This window comes from Canis lupus, chromosome 6, assembly GCF_048164855.1.
Source record: "Canis lupus baileyi chromosome 6, mCanLup2.hap1, whole genome shotgun sequence".
Classification (NCBI taxonomy): Eukaryota; Metazoa; Chordata; class Mammalia; order Carnivora; family Canidae; genus Canis; species Canis lupus.
In genome coordinates this window covers 37,015,940-37,034,262 of record NC_132843.1, presented here as the reverse complement: position 1 = coordinate 37,034,262, position 18,323 = coordinate 37,015,940, and the positions used below count along the sequence as shown (strand labels likewise).

At 42.9% G+C, this 18,323-nt stretch overlaps 2 protein-coding genes across 13 annotated transcripts in view; one reads left to right on the top strand and one right to left on the bottom strand.

The window, feature by feature from the left end:
* The window catches only part of KATNAL2 (katanin catalytic subunit A1 like 2), a 115,341-nt gene extending 103,210 nt beyond the window's left edge, over positions 1-12,131 (bottom strand). Inside the window, exon 1 of the mRNA XM_072829489.1 lies at positions 12,080-12,131. The gene's annotated coding sequence lies outside the window, so the exon portion shown is untranslated. The remainder of the gene's footprint in view (positions 1-12,079) is intronic.
* The window catches only part of PIAS2 (protein inhibitor of activated STAT 2), a 146,982-nt gene that overhangs the window by 6,032 nt on the left and 122,627 nt on the right, over positions 1-18,323 (top strand). For 7 of the 12 annotated variants that reach the window (XR_012032589.1, XM_072829485.1, XM_072829486.1 and 4 more), the window contains exon 1: positions 11,481-11,636. The exons of 1 other annotated variant lie outside the window; for it this stretch is intronic. Coding sequence is in view for 6 of the 11 variants with exons in the window: in XM_072829485.1 (XP_072685586.1) it covers positions 11,613-11,636 (24 nt within the window). In the remaining 5 variants the exon portion in view is untranslated. Of the gene's footprint in view, positions 1-10,799; positions 11,000-11,480; positions 11,637-12,033; positions 12,214-18,323 lie in introns of those variants that run through there. 4 more of the 12 variants (XM_072829481.1, XM_072829478.1, XM_072829482.1 and 1 more) reach the window with 3 other exon arrangements.

The following is an 18,323-nucleotide window of genomic DNA, read 5'->3' as shown; positions in this document are numbered from 1 at the left end:
CGGTGCCTTTCTCTCCCCTAGCCCTTCCCTGAGTAAACACCTTGGATTTCTGTATTCACAACCTCACTGTGTCACACCCCCTTTAGTAGGGCTCCTCAAGGCATGAGAGAATGAGGGGGAGTTATCAGGAATGACAAGAAATATCCCTGCCTCATTGCAAACCCTGTGATAGTCAACTCTAAGTCATCTCCGAACACATATTGTTAAAAGTCTGTTTTTTATGTTGCTAAAGAAAGAATCCTGCCATTCTTTAAAAACTGTCAACTCTGTCAACAGAAAGAGAAAACGTTTTAATCATATAGCCATTCTGCATTGATATAAATCTCTCTCTGCCAACGATTGTGGAAAAGTGAGAATAACACTTTTTCTGGATCTTCTCCAAGAGCAGAATGAAATCTGGGCTTTGGGGCCCCTAGGTGCCTCAGTAGTTGAGCATCTGCCCTTAGGGTATGATCCCAGGGTCCTGGGATCGAGTCCCACATCAGGCTCCCCACGAGGAGCCTACTTCTCCCTCTGCCTCTCTGTCTCTGCCTCTCTTTGTGTTTCTCATCAAAAAATAAAATCTTAAAAAAGAAATCTGGGGTTTGCCCCATCATTTTTATCAGTGTCATTTTGTACAGCACCCTACAGGGTATTAAAATGTTGGCTGTCGTTTCCTAACCTCATCTCAGCACAGTGCTGCCTTTCCTGCAGAAACATGGAGCGGCTCTGGCTCCTCTCCAGAGTCACACCAGGATTGCAATTTTCACTGCTCTGTGATTTTAGGGACGGCTTTGGACCTGTTCAAGCCTTGTCTCCTTGTCCGTAAAATGGGAAGAGTAATACCCTCTCATAATGTTACAAGAATTTAATGAGACCACGCATGGGGAAGACTATCCTAATCAAGTGTCCTTGATTAAGAGATGGTTTACTGCCTTTAGAATGAATCATCAACAAAACAAAGAGACTTAGCAGCATTCATTTTAAAAAACGAAGGGACTGGATGTCACTGGGAGGACAGAGGGGTGACTGTGTCTTTAAGCCCAGGAAACATTGAACAACAAGGTCCAGAAAGGGCAGATACCAGTGCAGCTTCAGCGACCTCAACAGCTGTCCCCTTCATTCAAAAATGTCCTGCCATTAACATGACTCATCTTCAAACTCTTTGAGCCCGCACGACTCTCAGCACAATTTTCAAGAAAAAGCATCTGATTGCTTCCTCCTGGCTAACAGATGGGCTTTTCTCACCCCATGTTCGATCCAGATCCAATTAGCTGGGACTGGGGAGGAGGCTTCCATGTCACAAATAGATTTTTTAGGGCCTATGAAAAGGGGAACAAGACTGACATGCACCCCAAGAAGGATGCGGTCCCAGTGCTTGGAAATGCCTGGTGCATAATGAATGCTTAATGAGTCTCAGCTTTTGTTATCATTGACAGAGTACCCTGTAATTTTCAGCCTCCATCTGTTTGATTGTACCTTTTTTTTTTATAACCATTAAAGTGTAATCCCCTCCTTTTTGAATGAAAAAGAAATCATTTATTCATTCATCCAAAAAAAAAATGCATCACACTTAATGATATTCTTAGCAATGGGGTTACAAAAGAGCACCAAGTCCCCACTTTCATGGAATTTATATTCTAGTGGAAGCTGAGGACTCTAGGAATAATTGTACCCATAAACGATTAATTAATATCATTTGATTAGTGAAAGTTTCCAAAAGAAAGGTAAAAGTTTGGGGGCACAAATAATGATAGTGGAAAAAGACTAAGAGCCAAGTGTTGGAGATAACACAAGGGCCTGTGGACTGTGGTAAGGAGTGTAATTTTTATTTTTAGAGTGCTGTAAACCCACTCAAAGGTTTTGCATCAGGGGACAGTGAACTCAGATTTATATCTATAAAATATCATGCTGGCTGTTGTGTGGCACATAATCATAGCAGGACAAGATAGAAAGCAACTAAACAAGACAGGAGTCTCCTACAGTCACTCAGGCTTATGGTAGCAGGAGCAGGGAAGTTGTAAAGAAGTATCAGATCTAGGATGTATTTCATATTTTATTCTGAAATGTTTCAAGCACACAAATATAGAGGAAAGTAGATTGATACATCCACTTTCCAAATCTGTCACATCTTTTTTTTTTCAAGATTTTATTTATTTATTCATGAGAGACACAGAGAGAGAGAGAGAGGCAGAGACATAGGCAGAAGGAGAAGCAGGCTCCCTGTGTGGAGCCTGATGTGGGAGTCGATCCCGGGATCCCAGATCATGAGCTAAGCCAAAGGCAGATGCTCAACCGCTGAGCCACCCGGGTGCCTCCAAATCTGTCATATATTAACACTGTGCCATCTTTGCTTCAAGTGGTTTTTTTTGTTTTTGAGTTTTTTTTTTTTTTTTTAAAGAAAAAAACTATCATGGAATCTTGCAGAATACCCTACAATCCCATTCCCTTCTCAGAGGTACCCACTGTCCTGGTTTTGGTATTCATCATTCACATGCATGTTTTTGAAGTTCTATCACATATGTACATATCTGTAAATCTATACCATTGTTTCATATTTCAGAAAAATTTGTAGAAAGGGTATTTAACTTTTTTCCAACTTGATTTTTTCATTTCACATGGTTTTTGGAATTTGCCTATTTGTTGTGTGTAACTCTGGCTTATTAATTTTTTTTCTTATTTTATACACATAGCATTCTTTTTTCAGGAACATAGCACACTCTCTTCTTGATGGACAAGGTAAGTTTTTTTTCAGTGCTTCACTATTACAAACAGTGATGTAATAAATATCCTTTTATATACCTCCTACTATGTATATGCGGTGTAAGAGTTTCTCTAGGTGAGTGCTTCCTAGCCTTTTTCAGGTCACAAAGAAAATGGTAAAATTTCTGTGGCATGTTGATAAACTAGAAGGGACTTAGAACACCTAACTGTGCTTTGGCGAAAGAAAGAAAGAAAGAAAGAAAGAAAGAAAGAAAGAAAGAAAGAAAGAAAGAGAAAAAGGAAGAAAGAAAGAGAAAAAAGAAAGGAAGCGCTGATTGCCAGCCCTTTTCCAACATGCAAGTTTAAGGTTATAAATTTCCCTATAACTATGGTTTTCAGTACAACTCACTGATTTTGGTATGTTGTATTTTCATTCAGGTAAATAGTTTTTGCATTTTCATAGTGATTTTTGTTCGTTGGCTCATAGGTTATTTAGAAAGCTACTTCCTAATTTCCAAAAATATGGTGATTTTCTAGTTATCTCTTACTGATTTCTACCTTAATTGTGCACAGATCATAATCTGTATGATTTCAATCCTTTTAAATTTAGTGAAACTCAACAACAACAAGAAAACAATCTGATTTTAAAAATTGGTAAAGGATTTCAGTAGACATTTCTTCAAAGAAGATAGACATGTGGCCAATAAACATATGAAAAGATTTTCAACATTAATAATCATTAGGGAAATGCAAATCAAAATGATGAAACACCAGCTTTCTCCTATTAAAATGGCAACTTTTGAAAAACAGAAAATAACAAGTATTAATGTGGATGTGAAGAATTTGGAACCCTTGTGCATTGCTGGTAGGAATGTAAAATGGTGCAGCCACTTTTGAAAATGGTATGGCAGTTCCTTAAAACAAAAAAGCAGAATTACCATGTGCTCCAGCAATTCCACTTCTGAGTAGATACTAAAAAAAAAAAAAAAAAAAAAAAAAATTGAAAGTAGGGTCTCAAAGAGGTATCTCTATACCCATGTTCATAGCAGCATTATTCACCATAGTCAAAAGGTAGAAGCAACCTGCTATGGACAGAATGTCTGTGCTCTCCTCAACTCCCCGATATCCACCTGCTAAAGGTCTAATTCCCAATGTAATGGTATTCGGGTTTAGATAAGGGTGGAGGGTGGAGGCCCTATGATGGAATTAATGTCCTTATAAGAAGATGACAACACCAGAGCTCTGTCTTTCCATTATGTAAGAATATAGCAAGAAGGGAGCTATCTGCAAACCAGGAAGGGGGCCCTTATCAGATTCCAAATCTTCTGGCACCTTGATCTTGGACTTCCCAGCCTTCAGAACTGTGATTAAAAAAAAAAAAAAAAAAGTTGTTCAAGCTACCCAGTGTGTGATATTTTGTTTCGGTAGCCCAAACTGACTGAGATAAACCTAAATGTTTATTGACAGATAAATAGATAAACAAAATATTGTATATACACACAGAGGAATATTATTCAGCCTTAAAAAGGAAGAAAATTCTGATGTATGCTATAACAGGGATATAACTCTGAAGACACTATTTTAAGGGAAATAAGCCAGTCACAAACAGAAATGCTGTATAATTCCACTTATGTAAGATACTGAGAGTAGTCATAGGAAAAGCGGAATGGTGGTTGCCAGGGGCTAGAGGCAGAGCAGAATAGGGAGTTATTTTTAAATGAGTACAGTTTCAGTTTGGGAAGATAAAAAGAGTTCTGGAGATGGATGGTGACATGGTTGTGCAACAGTGTGACTACTCTAACTTTTTTTTGTTTAAGTAGGCTCCACACCCACAGTGGAGGCCAATGTGGACCTTGAACTCATGACCCTGGGGTCAAGACCTGAGCTGAGATCAAGAGTCAGCCACTTAACTGACTGAGCCACCCAGGTGCCCCCAATATGACTATGCTCTTTTTTTTTTTTTTTTTTTAAGATTTCATTTATTTATTTGAGATAGACAGGGAGACAGAGAGGGCATACACAAAGGGAGGGGTAGAGGGAGAGGGAAAGGGACAAAATGATTTCCCGCTCAGCCAGATCCCAAGACCCTGAGATCATGACCTCAGCCAGTTAGATGCCTTGACTGACTGAGCCACCCAGACACCCCAAGTATGACTAATCTTTTTTTTTTTTTTTAAGATTTTATTTATTTATTCACGAGAGATGCAGAGAGAAAGGCAGAGACACAGGCAGAGGGAGAAACAGGCTCCTCAGGGGGAATAGTTCTGTGTGTGGCTGGAGATACTACTTTGGTATGTGGCCTAAATAGGCTCCTCGCAGGGACTCGATCCCCGGATCAGGATCACTCCCTCAACTAAAGGCAGATGCTCAACCACTTAACCACCCAGGTGCCCATAGTATCAGTATTCTTTTTTTTTTTTTTAATTTTGTTTATTTATTCATAGAGACACACAGAGAGAGAGAGGCAGAGACACAGGCAGAGGGAGAAGCAGGCTCCATACAGGAAGCCCAACGTGGGACCCCATCCCGGGTCTCCAGGATTACACCCCAGGCTGCAGGCAGTGCTAAACCGCTGCGCCATCAGGGCTACCCAGTATCAGTATTCTTAATGGCAGTGAGCTGTACAAGTGTACAGGGCTAAGATGTGTAAGGGCTAAGATGGAAAATTTTATGTGCATTTTACCACAATTTTAAAAATTGTTGAGACTTGCTCTATTGTCAGAATATGTTTAATTTTTGTAAATATTCCATATGTGCTTGAAATAATGCATTTTCTGCACATTATAATTCACTTGGTCAAGTTTGCTAATTATGTCATAACAAAAATCTATAACTTTAATGATTTTTTTCTTTGTCTTTTTTATCAATTATGAAGATAGATATAGTAAAATGCTTCACTATACTTACAGATTAATTCTATTTTTCATTGTAGTTTTGTATAACACATGAAGGTCATGCCATCAGTTGCATACAAACTTAAAACTGCTATATTTTACTGGTGAATTGAACTCCCTCAGGAAAGACCCAATTATGGCCTCCTCATCATGTATTTATAGTTAGTTCATTTATAGTTCCTCCTGAATCAGAGGCAATTTACTAGTCACAGGTCATTTTTTAAAAAATTGTAACCCTCTGTTACCCTCCCAGTGAACAAAGCTAGAAAATTACCTGAAGGTCAAGTTCTCAGGCAGGATGGCAAAGGGTTTTGTTACCCTTTCACTGAGTTTTTTTTCATCAGTTTAGAACATCTCAGATTTTTATCTCTTCACATAATTCTTCTGTCTCATTCTGGCTTTCTTGTTCTTTGAGGACTCCAATTAAACATTTGTTAGACCTTTTCAACATCATCTTCTAGGCCTCCATTATTTTCTTATGCATTTTCCATTTTTTTGTTTTGTTTTCTCTGTGCTTCATTCTGAATAGTCTTCTAGGGTGCCTGTGTAGCTCAGTTGGTTGAGTGTCTGACTCTTGGTTTCAGCTCAGGTTGTGATTTCATGGGTCGTGGGGATGCAGCCCCATGTCAGGCTCCATGCTTGGTGTATGTGTGTGGAGTCTGCTTGAGGACTGTCTCCCTCTGCTCCCCACCAACTCACTCTCTCTTATAAAGAAATAAATCTTTAAAAAAATAAATAGCCTTTTGATATACATTCTGGTTATTTTCTCTTAAAGTGTGTATACTATTAAACTTATGCACTGAGTTCTTTCTTTACTTTAAAGATTTTATTTATTCATGAGAGACACAGAAAGGCAGAGATAGGAGAAACAGGCTTCATGCAAGAAGCCCAATGTGGGACTTGATCCTGGGACTCCAGGATCATGCCCTGAGCCAAAGGCAGACTCTCAACCACTGAGCCACCTAGGCATCCCTGCATTGAGTTCTTAAACGTCTCAATTCTGGAATAGAGTTTCTGTTAGATTCTTCTTATCAAACTTTTTATTTTTTAGTGTAAGTGTGCTTTGATTTCAGTCTTATTCTGATTTTTTACTGTGTGCTGGTCCTTTTATTTGGAAAATTATCTGTGCAGGGTGATTTGAGGTTTGGGATCATGATATCATTTGGAGAGGACTTAATTGTTTCTGCCCAGTGTCTGCAGAGTGCCTCTACAGGACCTGTTTATTTAGTATACAAAGCTTGAGATTTTCTGATTACTGTTAAACCTAATTGCAACCTTTCGAAGTGCTGATTTACATCTTTACCCTCTGGAATCTTTTATTAAAGATGAAGGGTATTTATTAGACTTTCCATCTTCTGTGGCACTAGATTTAGATTTATTTCTCTCTTGCTCAACAATCCTGCAAAAGTCAGAGCTCATATTATAGATTTTACTTTGGATTGTCAAATGCCTTCAGGACAAATGTTTGGTTTAACTGTCTGGATTACTTCTTTCTAAGATTTTAGTTGGATAATTCCTTATATTAGGCATTTGGTTCTGTTTTTCTAAACCCAGATTTTTTAAAAAAGAATTTATTTATTCATGAGTGACCCACAGAGAGAGCGGGAGGCAGAGACACAGGCAGAGGGAGAAGCAGGCTTCACTCAGGGAGCCCGACGCAGGACGCGATCCCAGGTCTTCAGGATTGGGCCCTGGGCTGAAGGTGGCACTAAACCGCTGAGCCCCCGGGCTGCCCCTAAACCCAGATTTTTTTTTTTAAAGATTTTATTTATTTATTCATGATAGACACAGAGAGAGAAAGAGGCAGAGACACAGGAGGAGGGAGAAGCAGGCCCCATGCCGGGAGACCGACGTGGGACTCGATCCCGGGACTCCAGGATTGTGCCCTGGGCCAAAGGCAGGCGCCAAACTGCTGCGCCACCCAGGTATCCCTAAACCCAGATTTTTAGGTTGTTTTCAGGTGGTGAGTTGGATCAAATTACCAAGTTGTTTAATATATATGCTGTGTGAAACCATCCTTGTATTACTAGAGTAAGATGTATTTACAAGTTAGATGGGAAAACTTTTTTTTTTTTTTTTTGGTTTTGGCGTCAAAGATATTATAGCACTTAAAAATAAGTAGCGAATGTTCTTTCATTTTTTAGTTCTCTCTATATATAGTATTAGACATCAGATCATTGATTGCTTCTTTTGGGAACCTTGACTGGGATGGGGCAAGAAAGAACTTGGAACATTTTGGGGTAATGGTAGTGTTCTGTAACTTAATACGCATTTTTCAAAACTAACTGAAGAGTTTAAGACATGAGTTCATTGTATGTAAATTATACCTTAATAAAAATTATTGTTCAAATATCTATAATTGTTGAATCTCGTTGGAATATACAGGTGTTCATCGTATTATGCTTTCAACTTTTCTTGGTGTTTAAAAATTTCAGAATAAAAAGTTGTGTATATAAAATTAAAAGATAAATTCATTGTTCGGTTTCCTTGATATTAGTTTCAGTAAAGATTAAGGTCAAACACTATCAGAAAACTGTAAAGGAGTGAAGAAATATGATTAAAATAGATGTATGCTTGGCAAAGGAAGAAATGTGACTTGGAATTATAGGAGGCTTGAAAATGATTATATGGAGAGAAGAAATTAGTGGAAGAGAGATGTTGAGATCAGGGAAGATTGACGGGTTCAGAGATGGGAAGAAAAAGGATTAATAAGAGGTGCTTAGAACTGAATTCAAAATTTCATGCATGGTCTAACTACATTGAGTCTTTTCTAAAGATACTAGGATATAGCATATGGATATATGATCATCTCTTAATATTTTTTTGGATATGTTTATCAGCTCTTTAGATACAAAAAATTTATCATCTATCAATTTTTTTTAATTTTTTATTTATTTACGATAGTCACACAGAGAGAGAGAGAGAGAGAGAGAGGCAGAGACACAGGCAGAGGGAGAAGCAGGCTCCATGCACCGGGAGCCCGATGTGGGATTCGATCCCGGGGCCTCCAGGATCGCGCCCTGGGCCAAAGGCAGGTGCTAAACCGCTGTGCCACCCAGGGATCCCTCATCTATCAATTTTTAAGTTCATAAAGTGAAGTTACATACTTTATCTCATTTAATCCTTCAACATTCTGAGTTTAGGAATAATTGTTCATTTTATAGATTAGAAAATGAGGTTGTGACTTTGCTAAAGTCACACAGCTAATAGGTGGAAAAACTACTCCTGAGACTTTTGACTTCATGTAGTATAATCTTAGGACACTTTAATTACAATACTGATTTGTTCTTAAAGATTTTATTTATTTATTCATGAGAGACAGAGAGAGAGGCAAAGACACAGGCAGAGGGAGAAGCGGGCTCTGTGCAAGTAGCCTGATGCGGAAGTCATCCTGGGACTCCAGGATCATGCCCTGAGCTGAAGGCAGACACGCTCAACCACTGAGCGACACAGGCGTCCCAATACTGATGTTTTTTAATTGGAGCTAGGTTAAGGGGGTGGACCAGTTGGGTAATTGTCTAGAACCTCAACCCATAAAAAGTGTTGACACATTTTATCACTGAAAATGTAATGAGGAGGGATGCCTGGCTGTCTGTCTGTGGAATGTGTGACTCTTGATCTTGGCGTTGTAAACTCGAGCCCCACACTGGGTGCAGAGATTACTTAAAAATAAAATCTTAAAAAAAAAAAAAGGAAAATGTAATGAGGAGAAAGTTGTATTTAACGGAATTCCTCAAGGGGAATAGTTCTGTGTGTGACTGGAAGTGGTACTTTGGTATGTGGCCTAACGTGGTGGTGAGATTTTCACACCTTCCTCCTCCCCAGTTCTGCTCCAGGAACATTGCATGTCACATTACAAGGAAGTTAGATTCAAGTAAGTGCAGAGATATCTTTCTTGTGAGTAGGATATACAAATTTAGACCAGAGCTGAACTGTTTGTGACAGTAAAGAGACAGGCCACCCATCTAGTCTTTACCACTCAGGCTTTCCTTAAAACAAATACTGAATGAGTATTAGTATAGTTTAGAAAAGATGCCAAATTAGTAATCTGGTCTAGGGAGACAAGTAGCATTCTATTTCAGATGCTACTAACAGAAAACACTATCTAAAACTATCTGAAACACGGGGATCCCTGGGTGGCTCAGTGGTTTAGTGCCTGCCTTCGGTCCTAGAGCATGATCCTGGAGACCCAGGATTGAGTCCCACATCAGGCTCCCTGCATGGAGCCTGCTTTTCCCTCTGCCTGTGTCTCTGCCTGCCTGTCTCTCATGAATAAATAAAATCTTAAAAAAAAAAATAAAGCAATCTGAAACAGTAACAGAAAGGCACTAGCTTAAGAAAACTAGTAAGAGGCAGGGGTGGGGGAGGGGGGTTGTCAAAGTTAATTCTGATTTTTTTGGGTGCTTCTTGCCCATGAGATGGATTGGTGCTCAGGCTGGCCCCTCATTGTAGCAAAATGGTTGTAGACCTCCACAAGCTAGAAAGTCTCCTCACCTCTAATCACTGAATAAATTGGCCCACACTTGATCTAATTGGCAAAGCCTGGAAATGCCCTGCGGTAGTTGGATTTACAGTTCAGCTCTGATGTAATCACTGTGGCAAGGAAGACGTTAGTTATTCTCGGGCTAGGCCTGTCTGGGACAGCGCTGAGAGCCGTGCAGTCAAACCTACCAACCCGACAGCGAATACTACAAACAACTCTCGGTGAGGCCATGCCTTCTCTTAATTTCGTGTTCATGTGGGTCCCTTGTATGCGTTGTAAACTTCTCGGCAGAAGGCTTGTATTCTATTCACCTTTCTCTTCCTTCAAAGCACCTAGTTCACGGTGACCTTCACTTAATGGCTGTTGAACAATGTTAAACTCCAGTGAGGTGTAAACCAAGGCCAAAGGAGGATAAACACTAAAATCAAGAAGCAGCCAGGCGAAGACCACGAAGTTAATGGTAGAGAGCCAGCGTCAGAAATCACTCTAGTTGCTGTTCATTCATTCTTTTACTCATTAAACAAACGGGGAATGGGAAGAGGCAGTAGGCAGGCACCAGAGTACACAGGGCTCTGCAGATGGTATCAAGGGTTTTAAAGTTCTCCCCGTGGGTGGGTTTTACCCACCTCTTCAGGGAAATCTGAACCCCGGGCTTGGTCCAGTGAATTTTCCGAGCAGCTTGACTCAGCATCTTCTCTCATCCTTATCAGCACGTCGCCGGTGCCACCGCGCTTCGCTTCCATCTATTTTGCCCTTGGCATTTCATCTCGCCCGGCTATCTGATTTCCCCGACCCCTCGACTTTTTAAAAAACCGGGGATCTTTGGGAGTACTCTTCTTTCGCTCTCTTATTTCACCTTTCCCCAGGTCCCGCCGCTCCACCCTCTCGCGCCTGCAGCCCGTGACATTCAGGCGCCCTTCAAAGCCAAGGCATCAGCCAGGTTAGTGCTCGGAGGGCAGAACCCACGCGGCGAGGGCTCGGCCGGCGCGCACCTGAGATCGCAAGGGCGGCTTGGGCAGCGCCACGCTGAGGCTGGTCCGCCGCCGCTTTGGGGGGCGGTTTTCCTGGCGGCTGCTTCCCGTCGGCTACAAGGGCACCGCTAGGATTTTCCCGAAACGTCGCTGCCGGGAGCCCCGGCCACGTCTCCCCCGCCTCCGCCGCTCCCCGGCCGGGGTCCTCGTCCCAGGGGCGGAGCGGAGGAGGGCACGGCCGCGGGCGCGGCGCCGGAAGGCGTGCGGGGGGCCGGCGGGCGGCGGGAGCGGGCCGCGGGCCCGGGCGGAAGACGTGGGCGGAAGGCGGTGGGCCGGGTGGGCGCGGGGGGCGGGGCCGCGCGCGCCGGGGGCGGAGCTCCCGCGCCGGTCACGTGACAGGCCCGGCGGCGGCGGCGGCGGCGGCGGCAGCGGCGGCGGCGGCGGCCGCGGCGTCTTTAGCGGCGCCCAGTGCAGGATGGTGCTGGAGGCGGCGGCGGCGGCCGTGGTGGCGGCGGCGTCGTTGGCGGCAGCGGGAGGGGGTGCTGTGGCGGCAGCGGCGGCGGCGCCCGCGGGTGGTGTAAAATGGCGGATTTCGAGGAGTTGAGGGTAAGCGGGGGCGCGGGAGTGGAGAGTGGAGGCCGCGGGGGAGGGGAGGGGAGGGGAGGCGAGGCGAGGCGAGGCGAGGCGGGGGAGCCGCAGCGTCGCTCGGCCGCCAGCTTCTTGTTTCGCGGGGACCGGCTGGCGGAGTGCGAGCGGGGCGCCCGGCGGGCGGGGGAGGGGAGCCGGGCGGCGGAGGGCGGCTGGGCCGCGCGGGGGCGGCGGCGGGCCGGGCCCGGAGCGGCGGGTGGGCCGGGCCCGGGGGGCGGGGGTGGGGGGCACACCTGGCGCGGGGCGCGCGGGGCGGGCGGGGCGGGGGGCGCGGGGGCGCCGCCGCCGCCGCCGCCGGGAGGGTCTCGCGGGCGCCCGACGGCCTGGTGTCCGGGCTGCGGCGGGACGCGGGGTCCGCCCGTCCGCCTTGGGGGCCGCTCCGAAGTCCGCGTGGTACTCACTTGCCGGGAGACTGTTTTCGGCGACGCCGAGGGGCGTTCAGGAGTCCTCCGCCTCTGCTCTCGGGGCTGGTGCTGCCGTTCCGTGAGACCGCGGTTCGGCTCGACCTCACACTTGGTGTTTTCTTACTGCCCTGGTAAGACGCTCGCAGAGGCCGAGGGGCCGTGAGCTTGGCTTGTGAACTCGGCTCGCGCGGGGGGGAACCTTTTGCTTCCTGGCCTTAGGACAAGGTCACAACTTTATTGTTGGTATCTTTGTAGTCGGGGTTTGAAAACGGGTGTGCTGGGGGGTACAGAGGAAAAGATATCCCGCCCCCCTTCCCCGGGGCTGGTAACCTTCAGAGTCCTCAGCTGAAACTGAACTGTGATAAACGGACGGGATTGATTCGTTATTATTATTATTATTATTATTATTATTATTATTTATTATTTATGGATCGCTGAATTACTGGCGACAGAAATGGAATACTTCAGGACGGAAACCGTGATTTAAAAAAAAAAAAAAAAGCCGAAGTAGAGCTGAATGCGAACTTGAAATTAACTGCAGTCCTTTTGCATAATAGACTACGATGTAAGGGTTACTTTTTGGGAATAAGGAGGAGGAGGAATCCGGTCAAAGATTCAGTTTTGTATGTTTGTGGTCCCTCCCCCCCCCCCTCCGCGAGGGATGGAGTCGGAAGGATGTTGTCTGCTTACCTGGCTGGTACGATGGACATCAGCAAAAGAACCTATTGGTGTAACGATCTAAAGGGAGGGCGTGTTATAGTTTGCATAATACCTGCCATTTTCCCTTCTGTCGTTTCAAAACGAATTACTTAATTCCTAGTAAAAAGTACATGAATGCATTTTCTTTATATTAGTTTATAGTGCCTCTACATTAGTTTATACGGAGAACCATAGTAGCGGCCAAAGGGTATTCATGTTGGTAAGTGTAGGAGTTTTAACACCTGTGGAGCTTTTGAAACAACCAGGTCTGAGCCTCAGCTGTGTAAATGAATGCATTAGGTTGAGGATTGGTTAAGGAGACAAGTTGGAAGGTCAAAAAATTTTTTTACATGCAGTGTCCTAATTTTTGCGCAGTAACATATATATACAAGTGATCGTCTTCTAGGATTTTTTTTTGTTGATGAAAGTTTTTCCAAGACTTGCATTAGACTTTTATAAATGTTGTTTGTCAAAGCTTAATAAAAAGGGGAGGATTTATTTGCAAGTATAGGGCAGAAAGAGCAGTCAGTGCTGAAGTTCGAGTGGAGCCAGGATGGAAGCCAAAGATGCTTTTTTTCTCTTCGGGTTTACCTGTCCTTTCCCCCTTCTTGCTCCCCACTTTTATCCCCCCCCACCTCCTTTCCTCCTTTTCTCCCTCTCCATTTTCTTCCCTCTCCCCCACCTTGCCATCTACAATTTGTTTTGTAGATCAGCTTCATCATCTTTTTCAGCTGTCTTTGCTTCTTCCCACACTTGATGGAAGATGGCACCTCACTTAAGGTGCCTGGCAGAGTCTGGGGAGAATTTTCAGAGGACAAGAAGGGTGTGCAGATAGATGGTGGAAGAGTTATCCACACCAGTCTTTGCTTTAGTTGCTCAGCAGCATCTTCTACATTTAAAGATGAACTGTCTCCATGTCCTGTACCCATTTCAGTGGTGGTGGTGATGACGATGATGATAATAAATATCCATTATAATATCTCTGGTTATTACCTGCCTGGCTCTGGTCTAAGCACTTTACATACCTGTTTAATTCTTGCAATAATTGTAATAGAATTATTAGAAGAAATTGTCAGAAGAAACTGAGACCAGTTGAGTAGCCCAACATAGCTTGAGCTGGAAGACCTGGGATTTTTAACCTCAGATGTCAAGCTTTAGAGTCCACGCTCTTCAGAATCTGGGCTCTCCTGCTCTGTGCAATTTCCTTCAGGTCCACGTGGTGTTGCTAGCCATCAGCCTGCAATCTATGAACTAAATAGAATGACAGCCAGTGTCCTTCTTATGTGACATATAATACTGGAGGGGAAACAGGACAGCTGACTGAAAATCTAATTAGAAAAGAGGAAGAAACATGTAGGGCATTCTAAATGGTTGGTCTCTGCTTCAGAATATATTCTGTGGGGGTCAGAGAGTCCGGTAAATTAAAGGACCAGGGAAAACTGGCCAGCATTAGTTTGTTGGCTAACTTGGCAGTAGAGGAAATAGCTGACTTGGAAGTCACATATTTGGCTGCCCATACTATTGCTGCTGAGAGGATTTCCATTATCTTTATCCATTATCGTTTAGTGCTACTTACTAGGGGCATGTATAACCAGAGCAGGTCCTTTCTGGGGCTGGTGATGCCATCTCCTGTCCTCACTGTGTTTTGGTGACTCTTGTGCCTTTGCTTTGTAAGCTTAGGGTGGAGGTGGAGGTTATTTGATGAGGCAACTCCTGTGGAACCTTAAGAGGCTGCCAGATGATTTTAGTTTTTGAGACTGCTATGTAAGCCAATGCTAGAGGTCTTGTCCGGTCATAGCAGAATGTGGCAGCCTTACACACTGCTGCTTTCTTTTTAATAGAATACCAGCACGCATTTCTTCTAGCTCTTCCAAGAGAGAGGATCTGACTTGCTGAGCTTAGATGAGGGTCCACTTCTGTTCTAATCAACTATGGCCAGAAGGTTAGTGTCCTGTCACATAAATCTGATTCACGAGACGATTTTGATGGATTGGGGGAAAGGAAGGAGCAAGTTTTCTGTAAATAGAAACTGTGGGCTGAGTAGTCAAGGATGATTATATGTACACATCAAGTATTCGAAGCTTTCAAGGTGCTAGAGAAGAAATTATTCAATTCACTGGTTGCTTGTTTATAGCATTTATGTTGGTAGAAGTTTCAGAGCTAACTAGTTTGCAAATTAGCTAGTTGTGAATTAACCTGGGATAAGCTCATAAGATCTGGTGGTCTGGACTTCTGTCACTGCTACCCCCCTTTCTCTCTACAAAATAGTCTCTAGCAGAGCTAAGCACAGGGATAGAGCAGAAGCAGAATAGTCGGGGTTCTGAAGTCCCTCATCTCTTCTTCAACCAGAATGGTTTTTGAAAAACAAATTCTTTTTTATTTTTTTTATTTTAGAGAGAGCGATGAGGGAGGGGGGCAGGAGGGCCAGTGGAGGCTAAGAGGGGGAGAGAATCTCAAGCTGACTTCCCTGAGCTGAAATAAAAAATGAGATGCTTCTTTGATTGTATACTGTGGGTTGCTCGTGCAGTCTTTTGGTAGTCCTTACAAAGGTTCCTGCTACTATTCTGTACTTTTTATTTTTTACTTTTTATTTATTTATTCTGGTTAATCCACTCTCCTTATTTCACATCACTCAAGTGTGGAGATGGAGGGGGGGAATCTCTTGCAGTAACTTTCTTTTTTCCTTCCTTCCTTGGCTTTCTGTCCTGTATTCCTCATCCTTCCTTTTGTGCATTGAGTTTATGGCTGTCAGAAAAACGAGTAAATGTGTGCAGTCTTGGTGTGTATTTGGGCTGGTGAAAGAGTGAGTAATCATAACTTTCCTAATAGATACTTCTAAAGATATCTTTAAAGATATCTAAAGATATCTTTTCCTAATAGATAACAAGATGCAGAAGATCTTTGAGGCTAAGAGTCTTGAGTAATACAGAAGATTTTTCTGTCTAGAGGGCTTGAGTGTTGGGTTCTTTACACCTAGCAGGACTTGCCATTGTGGTGGCTTCAGGTGCTGTGAGGATATAGACGGAGAATAGAAAGTTAATGGGGGATTTGAGGTTAGAATCCCTCATCCCTCATCCCTCCCAACTATTGGGCAAGAAAATAGATTAATAGATATGATAGATGCAACTGAATCTACCGTGTGATTCAAAGCCATGAGTGGTATGCAACTAAAATTTCCAAGATGGCTTCACTTGAGTTCATGCCTATGAAAGCACATTCAAAAGTCAGTGTTGGGGATCCCTGGCTGGCTCAGCGGTTTAGCTTCTGCCTTTGGCCCAGGACGTGCTTCTGGAGTCCCGGGATCGAGTCCCACATCAGGCTCCCTGCATGGTGCCTGCTTCTCCCTCTGCCTGTGTCTCTGCCTCTCTCTCTCTCTGTGTCTCTCATGAATAAATAAATAAAATCTTTAAAAAAAAAAACAAAACTCAGTGTTTAATTTAAATAGATAATTTTTTTAAAAATATTTTATTTATTAGAGAGAGTGCGCACTGGTGCGTGTGCACAAGAGGAGAGGGGAGAGGGAGAAGCAGGTTACCTGCTGAGCCAGGAGCTTGATGTGGAGAGATCCCAGGACACTGGGATCATGATTTGAGTGGAAGGCAGATGCTTAACTGCCTAAGCCACCCAGGTGCCCCTAAGTAGATTATTTTATTTTTTTTAAATAGATAATTTTAAATTGTAAACCAAGATATTCTTGGCTATAGTAGATACTTTTGCATTTGTTTGGTCCTTAGGTCTGTGCCCTCCCTCCATGAATATCTTTTCTGATAAAGCCGACACTTTTCTAAATATAACATTCTTCAGATGTTTCTTTTCTCAGCATTTTGCCTTTGTTTTTCTGGATTGGATCTTAGCTAGTTTATTTTTAAATTTTTAAATTGAGATATAATTCACATACCATAAACTTCAGCCTTTTAAAGTGGTTTTGGTCTATTCACAAAGTTGTGCAAACATCACCACTATCTAATTCCGGAACATTTTATCACCCCCAAAAGAAATTCCATGCCCATTAAGCAGTCACTCTCTGTCTTCCTTTTCATCTAGCCCTCAACTTCCAGTAATCTACCTTCTGTCTCTATGGATTTGTCTGTTTTAGGTGTTCTGTGGAAATAGAATCATACACGTGGCCTTTTGTGTCTGTCTGCTTTCGTTTAACATAACCTTTTCAAGGCTCAAGTTCTGGCGTGTGTCAGTGCTTCATTCCTTTTAATGGTTGAATAATATTCTGTTGTATGGAGTATACCACATTTTGTTCATTCATGAGTTTATGTATATTTGGGTGGTTTCCACTTTTTGACAAGTATGAACATTCATTTGTATATAAGTTTTATGTGGACACGTTTTCAGTTATTTTTGGTAGTTACCTAGGAGTAGCATTGCTGGGTACCTGTGGTAAGTAAGTGTTTGAGGAACTGCCAAACTTTCCCCAAACTGCTACATCATTTTACATTACTTTTTTTTTTTTTTTTAAGATTTATTTATTTATTCATGATAGACATAGAGAGAGAGAGGCAGAGACACAGGAGGAGAAAGAAGCAGGCTCCATGCCGGGAGCCTGACGCGGGACTCGATCCCGGGACTCCAGGATTGCGCCCTGGGCCAAAGGCAGGCGCTAAACCACTGAGCCACCCAGGGATCCCCTCATTTTACATTCCTACCAGCAGTTATAAGAGTTCTAATTTCTCCACATCCTTACCTGCTTGGATGTGAAGTGGTATCTTATTGTGGTTTGATTTGCATTGCCCTAGTGACCAATGATACTGAGCATCTTTGCATGTGTTTATTAGTCTGTCTATCTTTCTTTCTTTTCTTTCTTTTCTGTGAGAGAGAGGGCATGGAGGGGAGACAGGCATATGGAGAGGGAGAGTCTCAAGCTGACTCTGCTGATTGTGGAGCTAGATGCGGGTCTTATGACCCACGAGATCATGATCTGAGCTGAAATTAAGACTCAAATGCTTAGGGATGCCTGAGTGGCTCAGTGGTTGAGCGTCTGTCTGCCTTTGTTTCAGGGTATGATCCTGGGGTCCTGGGATTGAGTTCCACATTGGGCTCCATGCAGGTAGCTTGCTTCTCCCTCTGGCTACATTTCTGCCTTTGTCTCTGTGTCTCTCGTGAATGAATGAATGAATGAATGAATAAATAAATAAATAAATAAATTTTTTAAAGAGTCAAACGCTTAACCAGCTGTGTCACCCAGGTGCCCCCATTTGTATATTTTCTTTAGAAAAATGTCTATTCAAACCTTTAGCCCATTTTTAAATTTTTTTTTTTTGTTGTAAGTTCAAGTTCTTTATAAGATACATGGTTTGCAAATATTTTACTCCTTTCAAGTTCTTTATAAGATACGTGGTTTGCAAATATTTTACTCCTTTTTATGGACTGTCTTTTTACTTTCTTCATAATGTACTTAGAAGCACAAAGGTTTTTAAATTTTGACAAAGTTTAATTTATCGTCTTTTCTTTTCTTTTGGTTTTGATAAGAAATCATTGCCTAATCCAGTGTCATAAAGATTTATGCCTGTTTTCTTTCGTTTTTTATTTT